General features: G+C 56.2%; 1 protein-coding gene across 13 annotated transcripts in view; it reads left to right on the top strand.

Moving 5' to 3' along the window:
* The first annotated feature begins 2,011 nt into the window (after positions 1–2,011).
* The window catches only part of WNK2 (WNK lysine deficient protein kinase 2), a 139,257-nt gene continuing 126,435 nt past the window's right edge, over positions 2,012–14,833 (top strand). For 11 of the 13 annotated variants that reach the window (XM_037745142.1, XM_017546902.2, XM_037745141.1 and 8 more), the window contains exon 1: positions 2,824–3,504. In XM_037745142.1, coding sequence (XP_037601070.1) covers positions 2,824–3,504 — 681 coding nt within the window. Of the gene's footprint in view, positions 2,258–2,808; positions 3,505–14,833 lie in introns of those variants that run through there. The other 2 variants (XM_017546895.2, XM_017546892.2) reach the window with 2 other exon arrangements.

The raw sequence follows: 14,833 nt of genomic DNA, 5'->3' as shown, positions 1-14,833 counted from the left end.
CCCCTAAGGGCTCAGAAAGTACATAGTATTCTCTCAGGGACAGGCTGTCCCCCACTCCCCACAGCCTGGGCTGCTCCCTGCTGATTTGTGGGTATAGCCATCTTTTCCCACTCATATCTACAAGTGTGGGTGGGCGCAGCCATGGGTGCTGATGAACCTTCTATGCCAGCAGGTATTTTGCCCACACACTGCCAGTGTGGCCTGTTGGGAGCAGGAGGAGGCCAGATAGGTGTGTGCTGGTCTCAGAGTGTGCTTAGCTCCGTTCCATCCTGGTTTTCCCTTGGATTGGCTTGAATACACACATAATGAACAGGTCTGTGGACTTGGTGCCCTTCCTAGATTGACTGAATCCCCAGGGAATAGTTAGCCTCTTAAGGTGGGCAAGCCAGGATGATCAGCCTGCTCTGCAGAGCAGCATACTGAGGCTCAGGGAGGGCCAGGACTTGCCCAAGGTCACTCAGCTGGTTAGGAGCAAGGCTGGGTGTCTTTAGCCTCCAAGAGAAGACAGAAAAGATCCTTCTCCACTTCCAACCTCTACCTGGAAGACTCCTGCCCCAGGAGGTGCAACTTAGACCCCTGTCCCTCAGGGCGTCTCAGTCCTGAGAAGCTGATGTCTCCTGTTTGGCCTCCTCCTCAAGTGGGCTCTGGGCTCATGCCAGCGGACTTGAGCCCTGGACTGAACGGCTGTCTCACAAGGTAGATGTGAGGATTAGATTATATAAATAATAGGCAAGTGCCAAATGCGTAGTCCCAAGCCTAGCATACTGTTTAACTACTGGCTCTCTGGGGCAAAAAGTCCTGATTTGAGGTGTCTACCAATTTCCATAGCGTAAATACTCCCAGCATTGCTAATTTCAGGCTATAGGGTGGCATTGCTGAACCCAGAGCTGGGAAGAGATGTGCACTGTTGCTCCTCACAAGTTAGTTTCAGCCAGTGCCAGTGCCCAGCGGGGCCCCAGGAAGTCCTGCTTCTATGGGTAACAGTCGGCTTGGCATATTCTTCTCAGCATTGTGAAGGTAAAGTATTGCCTCTGTTGGCTTTTATGTCACATGACTTACCTTGTGCCAGGGGCTCCAGGGCCAACAGCCCAGGAGTGCCTTTTCATCTCTGGAAGTGTGTGTGTATCTGATGGGGGGACTGAGATGAGAATACCCTGGTATCTCCCTTGTGCCTCAGTTCCCCCACCTAGGGTGATGGAGGCTAGGGTGAGGGTGAGTGTTAGCTCAGGGCGCTGCCTAGAGTAAGTCTCAGAACTTAGCAGTACAGTTACTGACACAGCCCACCTGCGGCAGTAGGCCCAGAGACGCCCAAGAGAGAGCTTGTCCATGGGAGTCTAGAGGAGGAAGGAGGAGAGAGAGATCATAGAAGACTTCTCAGGACAGGTGGCATCTGGAAGAGGTGGGAAGGAAGAACCCTTTGGGTCAAGGGGCTTCTGAAAGCCTCTCCATATCCCATCCAAAGCATTCCAGCTCAGCCTCTGTAGTGGAAGTTCTGGGATTTAGGGCATATAACTTCTGCCTTTGGGGCCTCAGTTTGCTGTACTGTTAAATGGGCAAAATGATCACCAGCGAGTCCCTGGGTGATGATGAGGTCCTCATGGTTCCCGGTGGTGAAGTGAGGGCAGGAAAGGACACGCTGACCCCTACCAGGCTTAGCCCCAGGCCGGGCTCCCGAGGATGGCGGTACCCCTGGTCCTTTTCTTCCCAGCCTGCCTTCTGTCCTGGCTCAGGGCTTTGAGGTCTGGCGCGCCGGGCTGCGGCGTGCTGAGGCGTTGAGCCTGCTGCCTCCTCTCAGGAACAAACGGGGTCCTCTGCAATCGACAGCCCTGAGGAGCGTTCCAAAGAGCTTCAAAGGCCAGGAGCGCTGCCTCGAGCACAGAGGCGCGGGTGGGAGCCCAGGTAGCCGGCCCGCAGGTGGCCGCGCGCTCCCGCCAGCCAGTCCGCAGCCAGGTGGGCGTGCCAGGCCCAGCCCCCTGCGCTGGCCCGGGGCGGGGCGAGCGGAGCCCCGCCTTCCCCGCGCGCCGGGTCGGAGCCGGTGCGGGAGCGGAGCCGCGCGAAGCCGGCCGGAGCACGCGGGAGCGCGGCCCCGCAGTGGCCCGACCTGAGAAAGCAGCGCGCAGGAGCTGGAGCGTCGCCGCGGCCCCCACCACAGCGCGGATCTCGCCCGGAACTCGGACCCCGGCCTCGAAGCGTGATTGTGCCTGCCTCGCCCGCCCCGGCCGCCCGGCCGCGGGCATGGACGGCGTCCGCTCGCCCTGTGAGTGCAGAGCCCCTCCACCGCCGCCCGCCGCCTTTGTGTGCGCGCCGCGGCGCTGCAGCCCCCTCCCCGCGCGCCCCTCCCGCGCCCCGGGCCCGCGTCCTTTGTGGAGCCGCCGCCCGGCCGGTGCCTTCCTCCCACTCCCGGGCCTCCTTATCCCCTTTACAGCTGCCTCCGGGACAGCCCAGCAGGACCCTCCCGGGCCGGGGCTGGGCAGGGCGCGAGATCCCTCTGCCGGCCTCCAGGTTTCTTCTGCAGACCCGCCGGGGCCCTCAGGGACACCCTAGCAGATCCTCCCTCCCCGGGTTCCAGAAACAGCACAGGCCCGTCCCTGTCCGCAGCCGCCGGGGGCTGAGCGGGGCACGGACCCCTCCTCCCCAACCCGATCCTCTGGTCCCGTCTGCAGCCCCTGTTTCCCAGGGCCCCCAGAGACAGCCCCGCAGGCTCTCTCAGCGGCCGGGGCTGGGAAGGGCGCGGGCCCGGGGCGGCGCTGTCTCATCCCGCGGCCTGGGCAGGTGCGGCAGGGCCGGCGCTCACGCGAGCCTGTGTGTCCTTGGCCCACAGAGATGGACGGCGATGGCGGCCGCCGAGACGCCCCCGGCGCGCTGATGGAGCCCGGGCGCGGCGCAGGGCCCGCGGGCATGGCGGAGCCGCGGGCTAAGGCGGCGCGGCCGGGGCCCCAGCGCTTCCTGCGGCGCAGCGTGGTAGAGTCGGACCAGGAGGAGCCGCCCGGCTTGGAGGCGGCCGAGGCGCCGGGCCCGCAACCCCCGCAGCCCCTGCAGCGCCGGGTACTTCTGCTCTGCAAGACGCGCCGCCTCATCGCGGAGCGCGCCCGTGGACGCCCCGCCGCCCCCGCGCCCGCAGCGCCGGCCGCGCCACCTGGAGCCCCCGGAGCCCCGGCGGACGCCGGCCCCGAGCTCTTGGTCAAGCAGGAGCCCGTCCCGGACCCCACCGCAGCTGCTGCCGAAACCGCGCCTGCCCCCGACGGCGGCCCCAGGGAGGAGGCGGCGGCGACAGTGAGGAAGGAAGATGAGGGGGCGACCGAGGCAAAGCCTGAGCCCGGGCGCACACGCCGGGACGAGCCCGAAGAGGAGGAGGACGATGAGGACGATCTCAAGGCAGTGGCCACTTCTCTGGACGGCCGCTTCCTCAAGTTCGACATCGAGCTGGGCCGCGGTTCCTTCAAGACCGTCTACAAGGGGCTGGACACGGAGACCTGGGTGGAGGTGGCCTGGTGTGAGCTGCAGGTGAGGGTGCGCCAGCCCGCAGAGGGCTTTCCGCAGGGTCTGTCCGCGGTCGCGTCCTTGGGCCCGTCCTTGCTCCTGCGCTGTGCCTTAAGAAGCCCTGGGGGCGGCAGGGCGCTGTGTGTGTCACCCTCTGCGTGGGTGGCCGGCAGGATGTGTGCCAGGTGTGCGGACGGCGTGTGGGGCCCGGCTTTGTCCGCGCGCACGTTTGTGAGTCAGCTCGTGGCGAGGGCAGGCCTCTGGTTGCGTTTCGTCTAAGTGTGCGCGCCCTGGGCGTAGGGGAGGCCCTGGAGAGTGGATCTTGGACGCTGTGTCTCTTAGGCTGCGGCTTCTCCAGTCCTGATGACCCACTTTAATGACCCAGGTGGTCTGGACTGTTGTGTCTTTGCAAAACAGCGTGGCGGCTTCAAGGCCTGATGTGTGCGCTCACAGGGCAGTTTGGAGGCTCTGAGCTGCCCAAAAATTAGTACTTTCCTGTGTCCCCCAAGCTGTGGGTGCTCCAGCAGGGATACCTGCAGAGAATTCTTCTGACCCAGGGGTCTGTGACCCAGAGGTGGTGTCTGGTAGGGCTCTGCGGCCGGCTGGGCAAGGCCTGGAAGTGTGGTTAGTCGCCTCTGCTGCTCTGAGAGCTCCATTTGTTCACAAAATGGACGTGTGAGAGGTCTTAAAACCGAGTCATGCAGAATGCGGGTGGGGGTTTTCTTGGATGCAGAGGCTCTAGGCATGCGTTTTTCATAATCCTGCCATCACCCTGGTGTCAGCCCCAGCTCTGGAAGATTATGTAAACAGCCACCCTACCTGTCCTGGGCCAGCCTTGGAAACAGAGGCCGTGCCTGTCCAGGGGGTGTTTATACAGGCCTCCCTCCTTGGAGAGGGGCAGCTGTCAGTTGCGAGCCAGTCTGGGAGAGTGCCAATCGGAGGTGTAAGTGTACTCCGTTGGCCTGTAAAGTTAGCTGGCCGTCCAGTCCAGGCCTGACACAGGGCTGGGGCTAGCTGGGGCAAGCTGTGCTCTGGGGCTGCCGGCCACACTACAGGACGCTTACATTTCTGGCTCAGAAATGGGATTCGGTTGCTATATCCTTCAGCCCCTACAGGATGGCCTGCATGTGTGTGCAAGCCTGGCTAATTCGGTGGTGTCGACCTATCGTCAGCCTTTCTCCCAAGACAAAGAGCTCCAGAGACCTGCCTCTCTACCACCCCTTGGTTCTGCCTCAGAGATGTGGCTTTTCATGACGGGACAGTGGCATTGTGTGAGTTCCTTAGGAGGGACTGAACAGCACCCCTCCCTCATGGTCCTGCAGGTTCCAATGGTACAGGAGAGGCGGTGGGTGGGGCAGGAGGCTGTGATCTGGGGGTCCTGGGGTGTTCTGGGCATTCCTGCTGCATGGGAAGGCAGAGAGGAGAGAGGACTTGAAAGGGGAGATGACTCTTGATTCTGGTGAGCAGTCTAACTGCTGTTGCCCACCGACCTGGCAGGGCATGCCGAGCAGCCTTGGGTGCTGCCTCCAAGAGTTACCTCTGCAGGGTGGCGGATGGGGGAGGGGTGCTGCAGCAGGCTGGATTTGAGTTAGACCTCGGCAGCTGGAGCCTGCTGATCTGGCTGAGGCATTGCAGGCGCATGTGACTCTTGGAGCTTGTCAGCTCCCATTCCCTTTAAGGAAAGGCAAGCGGTTCTGTCTCTGGGTCTGTCCCCTGCGGGCATGGGGTGGAGCCTGGCCTCTGTCCAGGGGTCTCTTGCTCCTTGTCTCTAGATGGGAACAGCAACTTAGAGGTGCTTCTGGACTGTGTGTTGCAGTTCCTTGCCGGGATGTTACTGGTGCCCCAAACTGGTGGGGAAGCTGACCCTCACCTCCCCCAACAAGTAGCCACCTCCTCCAACATTTGTCCCTGGTCGATGTGTGTCATTTGGCATTAGCTCCCTCTGCCTGTTCTGATCTGAGAGGGTTTTCCACAAGAGGGAGTCTGACCTGCTTAGAAGAGCCCTCTTTGCCGAGAACCTGCTGTGTGCTGGGGCTGTGCTGGAAGCCTCTGCATCACAAACTGTGAGGACTGAGGGAACATGGAACCACCCCTAAGGTCACCAGTGAGGAGATGGCAGGACATTGTGGGATCGGGGAGGGGGGCCCCTGCCTGTGTGTAGAATGGTGCAGGCTGACTTTGTGCAGCGCTATTGGAGGGACTGGCAATGGGGCTGCCTGCGTGATGTCCTGGGTGTGTGGAGCGGAAGAGGGTGCGGTGTAGGGCCACAGGGAGATCAGGGCTGTGGGAGGGGCGTTGGACTCTGCGAGGGAGTATGCTTCTGGGTGGGATGTGGGGTCATATTTCACTGAGTGGAGGGGTGACCCTGCCAGGGAAGGGCCACAGGTGGGCGCTCCTTCTCTAGGTGAATTGCCTTTGTGCCTGGGAGGGGTTCTTAGTCCACTATGTGGAGATGCCATCCTGCACCTTGACCCCCAGCATTCCGGCATGGGGAGGGTTCCTGGGAGTCACGCTTTACGCAGTGAAGGGAAGGTCTAGGGGGATGTTGCCTGCAGCCAGGAGCCCTTCTTCATGTTGCTCTTGGCCTCCATCCCTCTCTTCCCCTGTGCCCACAGCACCTGCCATCTGCCTAGGTGCCTGGGCCCTGTCTCCCTCCCTGCCCTCTGCAGGCTGGGGGGCCTCCTTGGAGAACTGTGAGGCGATGAGCTCACTTGTGTTTTTCAGGGTTCCCTGCCAGTTGGGGAAAATGCCTTCATGTGGACCTAGTAAGCCTGGCTTAGAGGACGTCAGATTTCCTTTGATAAATCAGTGTTGAAAGAGCTCCGTAGAGAAGGTAGTATTTATTTATCTTATGTCGAAGGGCAGTGAGGTGTTTCACCTTCTGAATTCTCCAGATGTGCAAAGCTAGAACCTGTGCTGTTTTTTTGTGGGGGAAGCCATTTTAGAATACTTCCCTGTCATTCTTCTCTTGAATGAACTTTTATTCTTGGCAGCAGAACACATTACGGTAACGAGGAAGGAAGTGAAACACCAGAATCCCACCGCCCTCCTCCTTGCCCACATGTCCTGTGTTCCCGTGGCCATCTTTGGCCAGCCCTGGTCCCCCCACAGACCCCTGTCCTGTCAGATAGGGTTGAGGGTTCCCTGTCAGTTCTGGGAACCTCCACCACCTGCCATAGCTGGCCCCACTACTCTGGGGGTGCCGATCTGGGTCACTGGCCTGACTTTCTGCAAGACCCTCCTCTGGGGGGTGGCGAGGTCACAGTACAGCAATGGGGGGTGCCTGGCGTGGTGCCGTGGCCACCCCTTGCTCTCCCACCTTCGACTGAGTCAGCACAACCGTGTCCCCTCCTTCTTTTGGTGTTGAGCTTTCGTGACTTCCTCGGCCTTCGTGGCTACCCCGGTTGCTGGACCAACACCGTTTCATGTGGCTCAGGGGTCCCACCTTTGAGCTGGCCACAGGCGACCACATTGAGAAAACACAGCCAACTCAGACCCAGGGAGGCAGCCTCTTTGCCTTTCCCGGATCTTCCTGTTTCTACTGTGTCTCCATCGGGTACCTGGAATAAGCTTGGTTTTCACCCCCTTTAACAACACTGATGCCTCCCTGTCAACAACTCCTGACTTTGGGGACACAGGATCTTAGCACCTCAGTGCCACTGCCTCTGAGCTGTTGTTGCAGGGCTGGAACCTGAGTTCCCTGAGTTTCCCGAGATGGTGCTGGGGCCTGCGTCCAGCATGGGGGTCTTTCTCCTTCTCGGAGACGTGTATTCCTTTCCTCGGCTCAGAGCACTTGCTGGGCCCTTGCAGAGCGGTGTGAATCCTAAAGAGGACTAAGGGTGGGGGCGCTGCTGCTAGTCCCAGAAAGTCACAAAGTAGGTCTTGCTGCAGCCTGGTGCTGCCCGGTGGGGGCAGGGCTCACGGACCAATGTGTCCTGCCTCAGCTGATGTCTCAGTGTCCCAGTGTCCTGTCCATCTTCCAGGTCCAGGAGTGGATGATGCCAGTTGAGGCGCACTGCAAGTGGCCTGTGCCAAGCGGGTGGTCCCCCCCATCCTCCAGGAACAGCCCAGCCACCTGACAGCCTCTCTCCCAGCCACGGGCAGCCCCGCCAGTGCCAGTGCTGAGCTGGTTTGCCTTCCCCTGCAGGTGGGATCCTCGTCACCTTTCTAGGCAGGCCCTCTCATGTCATTGGCCACGTAGCCTCAGGCCAAGGTTTTGGGGCCCTGGAGAGCCTGAGTGCTTTGCACTGATGACCTCTCGCGGGAGGCCCGGCTGCCAGCCCTGCCTGCTTTCAGCCCTGACCCAGCTGTCGTGGGGAGAAGAGAAGACGAGGGGGCAAGCCAGTGCCGAGCACAGAGGAGGTGCCTGGCGCTTGCTCACTCGGGCAGGACAAGCAGGACAATCAGAAGGCTTGACCTGATTTAGCTGGCGGTCACCCCTTTTTAAAAATCTCCGAAGTGCTTAATTGCATTGGGAGAGTTGTAATTTGAAATCACTTGGATGCCAACACTGAATTTGTTTTGCTGGGCGAGGTGTTTTCTGCGCCATGCTGACCATGGTTTTGGTTTAGTTGGCAAAAAAGGCTGGCACTAGCTGCCTGAAAGGCCTGTGCAGACTGGCTTTCCCTCCCTCCCGCCAGGGCAGAAACGTGGGCACCGAGCTCGCAGTGCTGCATCTGTCCCCCAAGTGCTGGTGGCGAGGTGTGTATCAGCAGCGATGACAGACAGCAGCCTGCACAGGTCACTGTCGTGGGGAGCACATTGAAGCTCAGGCACCACAGCTTGTTCCCTGCTGGAAACAGGTGCTCCCGTGGCTTAGCGGTGCCTTGGGGGCTCCTGGCTGAGCTGAATCAGGACCAGGCTGCTGTGGGACTCAAGTGTACCTGTGCTACTCTCTGAGCCCCGGAGGGAGGACCCCAGCACTGGCTCAGGTGCGTGGAGGGCCAGCCCCCACACGCTGCTCATTTGATTTGCTATTGCCAAAGCTGGTGTTTTCTCAGTCCCCGTCAGCGTGTTAGGAGGCCTGCCAGGACAGCTGGACACGCCCTCCCGCGGCACTGAAAGCTTCTGTGGCAGCAGAAGCATCCTGCCTCTGCATTTGTGTCCACGGGCCCTGTGGAGTGCGTGGGATGTGGCTGGGGCAGCTGAGTGTCAGTGTTCTTATTTTTCCTCACGTTAAACATGGGCGCAAATGGTCACATGTGCCATGGCTGCTTCCAGGGTCACCTGCATCTCCAGGCTTCATCCTGGGCTCTCCTCTGCATGGCTGCTTTTCCAGAGGATAAAACAGACCCAGGTGACCTAGAGGTGGTCACCGGGACACCAGACAGACCAAGTTAGGGACAGCCTATAGACCAGCTCGCAGCTAGGGAGACGGAGGGGCTGGGACACAGCAGGGCTGGGAGAGGCCAAGGAGGCTCGAGATGGGACCTGCGCTGGAGGCGTCCGCGGAGGACAGGATTGGGGCGTTTGGGCTGTGAGGACCTAAGTGGCCATGCCATGACTGTGTCGGGCTTCACCGAGGCCAGGACGAGCTCCAGGTCAGTGGGAGGGTCTCGTGGGCCCTGAGATGCATCCCCCATCCCTGCCCTGTCATTTCCAGGGATGGCCGGGGGGTTACGCTGAGGTTGGGTAAAGCTTTGTTGTTGGACTGCTAGCCAGAAGATAGCATCAAGAGAAGGGGAGGGAGTGGATGTTCCTGAAGGTTCTAGAGGCCTGTGCCCGGGTCTCCATAGCACAGGCTTGTATGTACGTTGACTTGAGCATTCGTTGAGTGTGTGTCCTGGTTCTAGGCCTGGGGCTACCGTAGTGAGCAGGACAGGTCACGGCTCTGGGAGACAGCCTGAGAGACTTGGAAATGTGTCAGGCAGGTTGGGGAGTTCTGAGTGAGGCTGGAGGAGGGGCGGGAGTCGGCTGAGGTTTTAACAGGATCTCTCTGGGTGCTTGGGACAGTTGGGGATGAGGGTAGAGGCAGGGGACCAGCAGGGAGGTGACTGCCACCATCTAGGTGAGAGACTACAGGGCTGGCACTAGGTGGGGTGGGGGCCGGGAGGGGAGAAGCTTTGGATTCTGGGTGCATTTGAGGGTGGAGAACACAGGATTTAGATTGGGTTTGAAGGTAGAGAAGGTAGGAATCGTCCAGGTGTGGTGGCTCATGCCTGTCAATCCCAACACTTTGGGAGGTTGAGATGGGCGGATCACTTGAGGTCAAGAGTTCGAAACCAACCTGACCAACATGGTGAAACCCTGTCTCTACTAAAAATACAAAAAATTAGCCAGGTGTGGTGGCGGGCGCCTGTAATGCCAGCTATTTGGGAGGCTGAGGCAGAAGAGTTGCTTGAACCTGAGAGGCGGAGATTGCAGTGAGCTGAGATTGTGCCACTGCACTCCAGCAGTCTGGTGACAGAGGGAGACTCCATCTTAAAAAAAATTAAAAAAGGCTGGGTGCGATGGCTGACACCTATAATCCCAACACTTTGGGGGGCCAAGGTGGGCGGATCACAAGGTGAAGAGATCGAGAACATCCTGGCCAACATGGTGAAACCGCATCTCTACTAAAAAATACAAAAATTAGCTGGGCATGGTGGGGCGCACCTGTAGTCCCAGCTACTTGGGAGGCTGAGGTAGGAGAATTGCTTGAACCCGGGAAGCAGAGGTTGCAGTGAGCTGAGATCGTGCCACTGCACTCCAGCATGGTGCCTGGCGACACAGTGAGACTCTGTCTCAAAAAAAAAAAAAATTAATAAAATAAAATAAAAAAGGAGAGAGAGAGAGAAGGTAGGAATCATGGTGGCAGCATTGGCAGAATTTTGGGCCTGGCAGGATGTGGCCGCTGGCTGCTGTCCTCTGAGGGAGATGGGGACATGTGGATTTGGGGGAAGAGCAGGCCTTGGCTTGGGACATGCTTAACCTGAGTGCTTGGTAGGTGGCCAAGGGTGGTCCTCGTGGGGAATGAGGTCTCCCAGGCTGATCCTGAGTTGGGAGCCCAGGTGGGCAGCCCAGGTACACAGGGATGGGCCAGGACTGAGTCTCTGAGGCACAAGGAAGGAGAAGCCCCCCACCCACATCCCTGCACAGAGGGGCTGCCCGGGACAGGAGGGTGCCCCAGGATGTCAGGAGCGTTTCAAGACATGATGCATACAATAGGCAGCACATTCCGAGTTGTAGGTGCTAAAACGAAATTGGGAGCTGTGCTGCACCTTAAGGACAACTGTGCCTTCCCTCAGGAGTTACCCTTCTTCCCATCCCCTGGGCCCTGCTGGCCCACGGTCTGGGTGGGGCTGGCTGGTGGTCATGGGCTGGCTGGGCTTGCCCCTCACCTTCCAGAACAGCTTGGAGCTGCAGCCCTTCTATGCCCATAGGCATTTCGTTGGTGTCTCTCAGGGCCTGTGGCTTGGCCTAGCTTCAGGCTGCAGTTGGAAGACACCCAAGGTGATGGCACGGAGCTTTAGGTCACCTCATTGATGGAGAAGAACTTGACCTGGCCCAGCAGAGGTTTGGGCCGTGTGTCTGGGTCTCCCTTGTGGTCCGCCCTGGCTGTGCAGCTGTGATGGGGCATCAGCATCTGCCTGCCGTGGTGGGAAGGGGGATTTGGGAGCCTCCTAGCCAGGAAGGACATTGCCCCTGGTGCATACAAAATATCCAGGGGTGAGAGAGCTCTGCCATGTTCCCAGTATGTGGCCATGGGAAGGCACTTGTTTTTGCGAGCCTCGGTTTACCCATTTGTGCAGTGTGGTTGGTGCTAGCTACTCTTCTCTGCTGGGGGGACTATTGAGAGAAGTGTGTTTCACCTGAGCACACAGGGGTCTCAGGTCAATCTTGTTTCACCCTCTTGCTTCCCCTGCAAAATAAACAGTTGTCTCCAGCAGAGATGCGGAGAGCAAGGCGACCCGGCAGGTGGAGGCTGGTTCCTGAGGCTGCCTGTCTCCTTGCCCGGGAGCTGTGGGCACCCATTCCGCTGTTGCCTTAGCGCTTGAGCTGCAGATAAGAAAAAGGGTGTGAACAGCAGCAGCTGGGATTTTTGAAAAGCAAGCTAGGATCTGCCTCTGACCATAGACAGTTCAGGGAATGTTGTGTTTTCGGGAATCCCAGCTGGGTGGAGAGGCCTGAGTGGGGACTCTGGAGGTTGGCAGCCTCAACACTGTCTTCAAGTTTTCCTGCTTCTGAGAGTTTTCACATCTAATTCTCTTCCCTGCAGCATTGAATTCTAAGGATTTCCCAGAATACTTGATTATGACTTCTAATTTAAGTTAGCTCTCATTAAATTATATTAACATTTTTTGAAAAGAAGGAAAGAAAAGTGATTAAGGCAGTGCGGTATTGGTAAAAGAACAGAAGAGTTGATCAATGGAATAGAATAGTAAGCCCAGAAATAGACCCTCATGAATAAAGTCAACGGATCTTTGACAAAGGAGCAAAGGCAATGAAATGGAGACAAGATCATCTTTTCAACAAATGGCGTTGGAACAGCTGGACATCCACAAGCAGATAAATGATTCCAGACACAGACCTTACACCCCTCACCAAAAAATAGAATTGGCCATATACCTAAATGGAAAATCCAAAATTATAAACCTAGCTTTGGCAGTGACTTTAGATATCACACCAAAGGCACAGTCCTTGAAAGAAAATAATGATAAGCTGGACTTGATTAAAATTAAATGCTTCTATTCTGTGAAAGACACTGTCAAGAGAAAGAGAAGACAGGCCACAGCCGGGGAGAAAATATTTGCAAAAGACCCATCTGTTTAAGGACTCTTATCCAAAATATACAAAGAACTCTTAAAACTCAACAATAAGAAAACAATCAGCTAAAAAAAAAAATAGGTCAAAGAGCTTAACAGATACCTCACCAAGGAAGACACACAGATGGCAAATAAGCATATGAAAAGATGTTGCCCATCATAAGTCCTGAGGGAATTGCAGATTCAAACAGTGAGCTCCCACTGCATACCTACCAGAATGGTCAAAATCCAGAACACTAAGACCAAATACGGGCCAGGATGTGGAGTANAATCCATTCATGATGCCATTATACATCTATTAGAACAACCAAAATCTAGAACACTAACAATGCCACAAGCTGGTGAGGATGTGGAGCAACAGGAACTCTTATTCATCACTGGTAGGAATGCAAAATGGTACTGCTATTTTAGAAGATAGTTTGGTAGTTTCTTATAAAACTAAACGCCCTCTTACAGTCCAGCAACCTCGTTCCTTGGTATTCACCCGAAACAGTTAAAAACTTAGGTCCACACAAAAACCCGCACACGGATGTTTATAGCAGCTTTATTCGTAATTGCCAGAACTTGGAAGCAACCCAGATGTCCTTCAGCAGGTGAATGGATAAACAAACTGTGGCACATCCAGACAATGGAATCTTCCTTAGTGCTAAAAAGAAATGAGCTGCAAAGACAGGAAAACACAGAGATAAACCAAAAATGAATACTTAAGAAAGAAGCCAACCCGAGAAGCCTGCATGTCATATGATTCCAACTAGATGACATTCTGGACATGGCAAAACCATGAAGACAGAAAAAAAAAAAAAGATCAGTGGCTGCCAGGGATTAGAGGAAGGGAGAGATGAAGAGCAGATTTTTAGGGCAGTGAAACTATTTTTATGGTACTTTACTGGTGAATAATTGTCATTATGCATTTGTCAAAACCCATAGCATGTGTAGCACCCAGAGTCAACCCACGTGTAAACGTTTGCCTTTAGTGAATAATGCATCAGTATTGGTTCATCAGGTATAACAAGTGTACCACACTAATGCAAGATGTTAATATTAGGGAAACTGTGTGTGGGTGTGAGGGAGTGTATGGGAACTCTACTCTTTGCTCAGTTTTCCCGTAAACTTAGAATGTCTCTCAAGATAGTTGATTAATTTAAAAATGCAACAGCTACTTGATGTTTGCAGAAATGAAAAAAAAAAACACCCATAACACAAGGGAAGACAACTGCTTTTATTTTTGAATAGTACCTTGTGCGCCTTGTTTACACACATATATCATTTAAAAATACAGCTGTAGTCACAGGGTGTCATGACTTTTAAAATCTGTCTCTGGAGTGTCTTTAACGCCATTGTTTTGCAGGAGGCCATGGTTCTGAGGTTTGTTCCTGGTCTTGGTGCTGTTTTGAACCCCTTGTTGAGCATGGCTGCAGAAGGGGTGCTGTCACTAGATGTGTTCGGGGAGTGGTGGTTCAGGCAGGAGTTGCTGTTGTGGAATTTGCTTCTCAGAGCGTTTACAATGCCCACTGTATTGTGAAGCTCTTGAGGGGTGGGGGGGGGAAGGTGTGGGGCCTCCTCCTTTTTGTCTTTCATTTCACAGTTATCTTATGAGCCAGGACTGGCTCTAGGGAGGCGTGTAACAGGCTGACTGTTGGTGGAGGGCCACTGGGGCTCCCTCTGGTATCCACTCCCCGCCACCTGCCCCTAACCCCTGCTTTCCAGGCAGTGTGTGTGCTTGCTCTCCGGTGGAGGAGCTGGGACAGTTCTCAGCTGTGAGCTGACTTTGGGAAGCAATGCCAACCTTTGATCCTACTCAGAATCTGGAATCTGGAGATAGCCAGGTGACAGCCCTGGAGGTGGCTCAGCAACATCAGCTGGGACATGGGTCTTTATCTCTGTTTCGTCTGTCCTCAGCAGTGCTGGCATTTTGTCCCTAGTCTTGCTTGGCCTCATGGCTGCAGAAGGGCTGCCATGGCTCCAGGCATCACAACCACATTTGATGGTGGGAAACAAACAGGTGGTTAGGTAGGGGCCAAGCAGCCAAAAGGCCCATTTCTCAAGTGGCTTTGTTCATATTTTAATCCTTAAAGAGAAATATTTACCAGGTCTCCCTGGTTAGCATAGGTTTGTGTGGCCAGCTGTAGCTGTGTGGGTACCTGGGAAAGGCTTGATTGGAGTAACAGGTTGTGATCTGTTCCCTGGGGCTGGGCATAGTGAGTTTCTGGGTTTCTGTTGGTCAGGAGGGGTGGCAAGCTATGGGTGGAGGGGCCTGCTGTATCTGTCTTGGTTACCTCGTCCCTCCAAGACTGTCAGTGTCTGTGCGTGCTGGAGCCCTCCTCTGCCTGGGCCTGCAGAGAACAGCACAGCACACATGCCCACTGCATCTGCAGGCTCCTCCATGCCCACAGCTCCCACACCCAGGCGTCCGCGGGCCCTGACGATTTTCCTTCCCTCCTTTGTGCCCACCCTAGCCCCCTAGCCTCTGCTCCAACCCTGGCAAAGCTTTCTCCTCTCTGGCAGCAGTTCAGTTTTTGTTTACGCCCAACATTTTATTTTGAAAAGCTTTGGAAAAACCAACAGAGAAGTTGGAGTTACCAGTTGTTAGTATTTGACACTGTCCCGTG

Source organism: Cebus imitator, unplaced genomic scaffold (genome assembly GCF_001604975.1).
Source record: "Cebus imitator isolate Cc_AM_T3 unplaced genomic scaffold, Cebus_imitator-1.0 Scaffold192, whole genome shotgun sequence".
Lineage (NCBI taxonomy): Eukaryota > Metazoa > Chordata > Mammalia > Primates > Cebidae > Cebus > Cebus imitator.
Note: the sequence above shows the minus strand (reverse complement) of the source record. Positions and strands in the feature narration are given on the sequence as shown.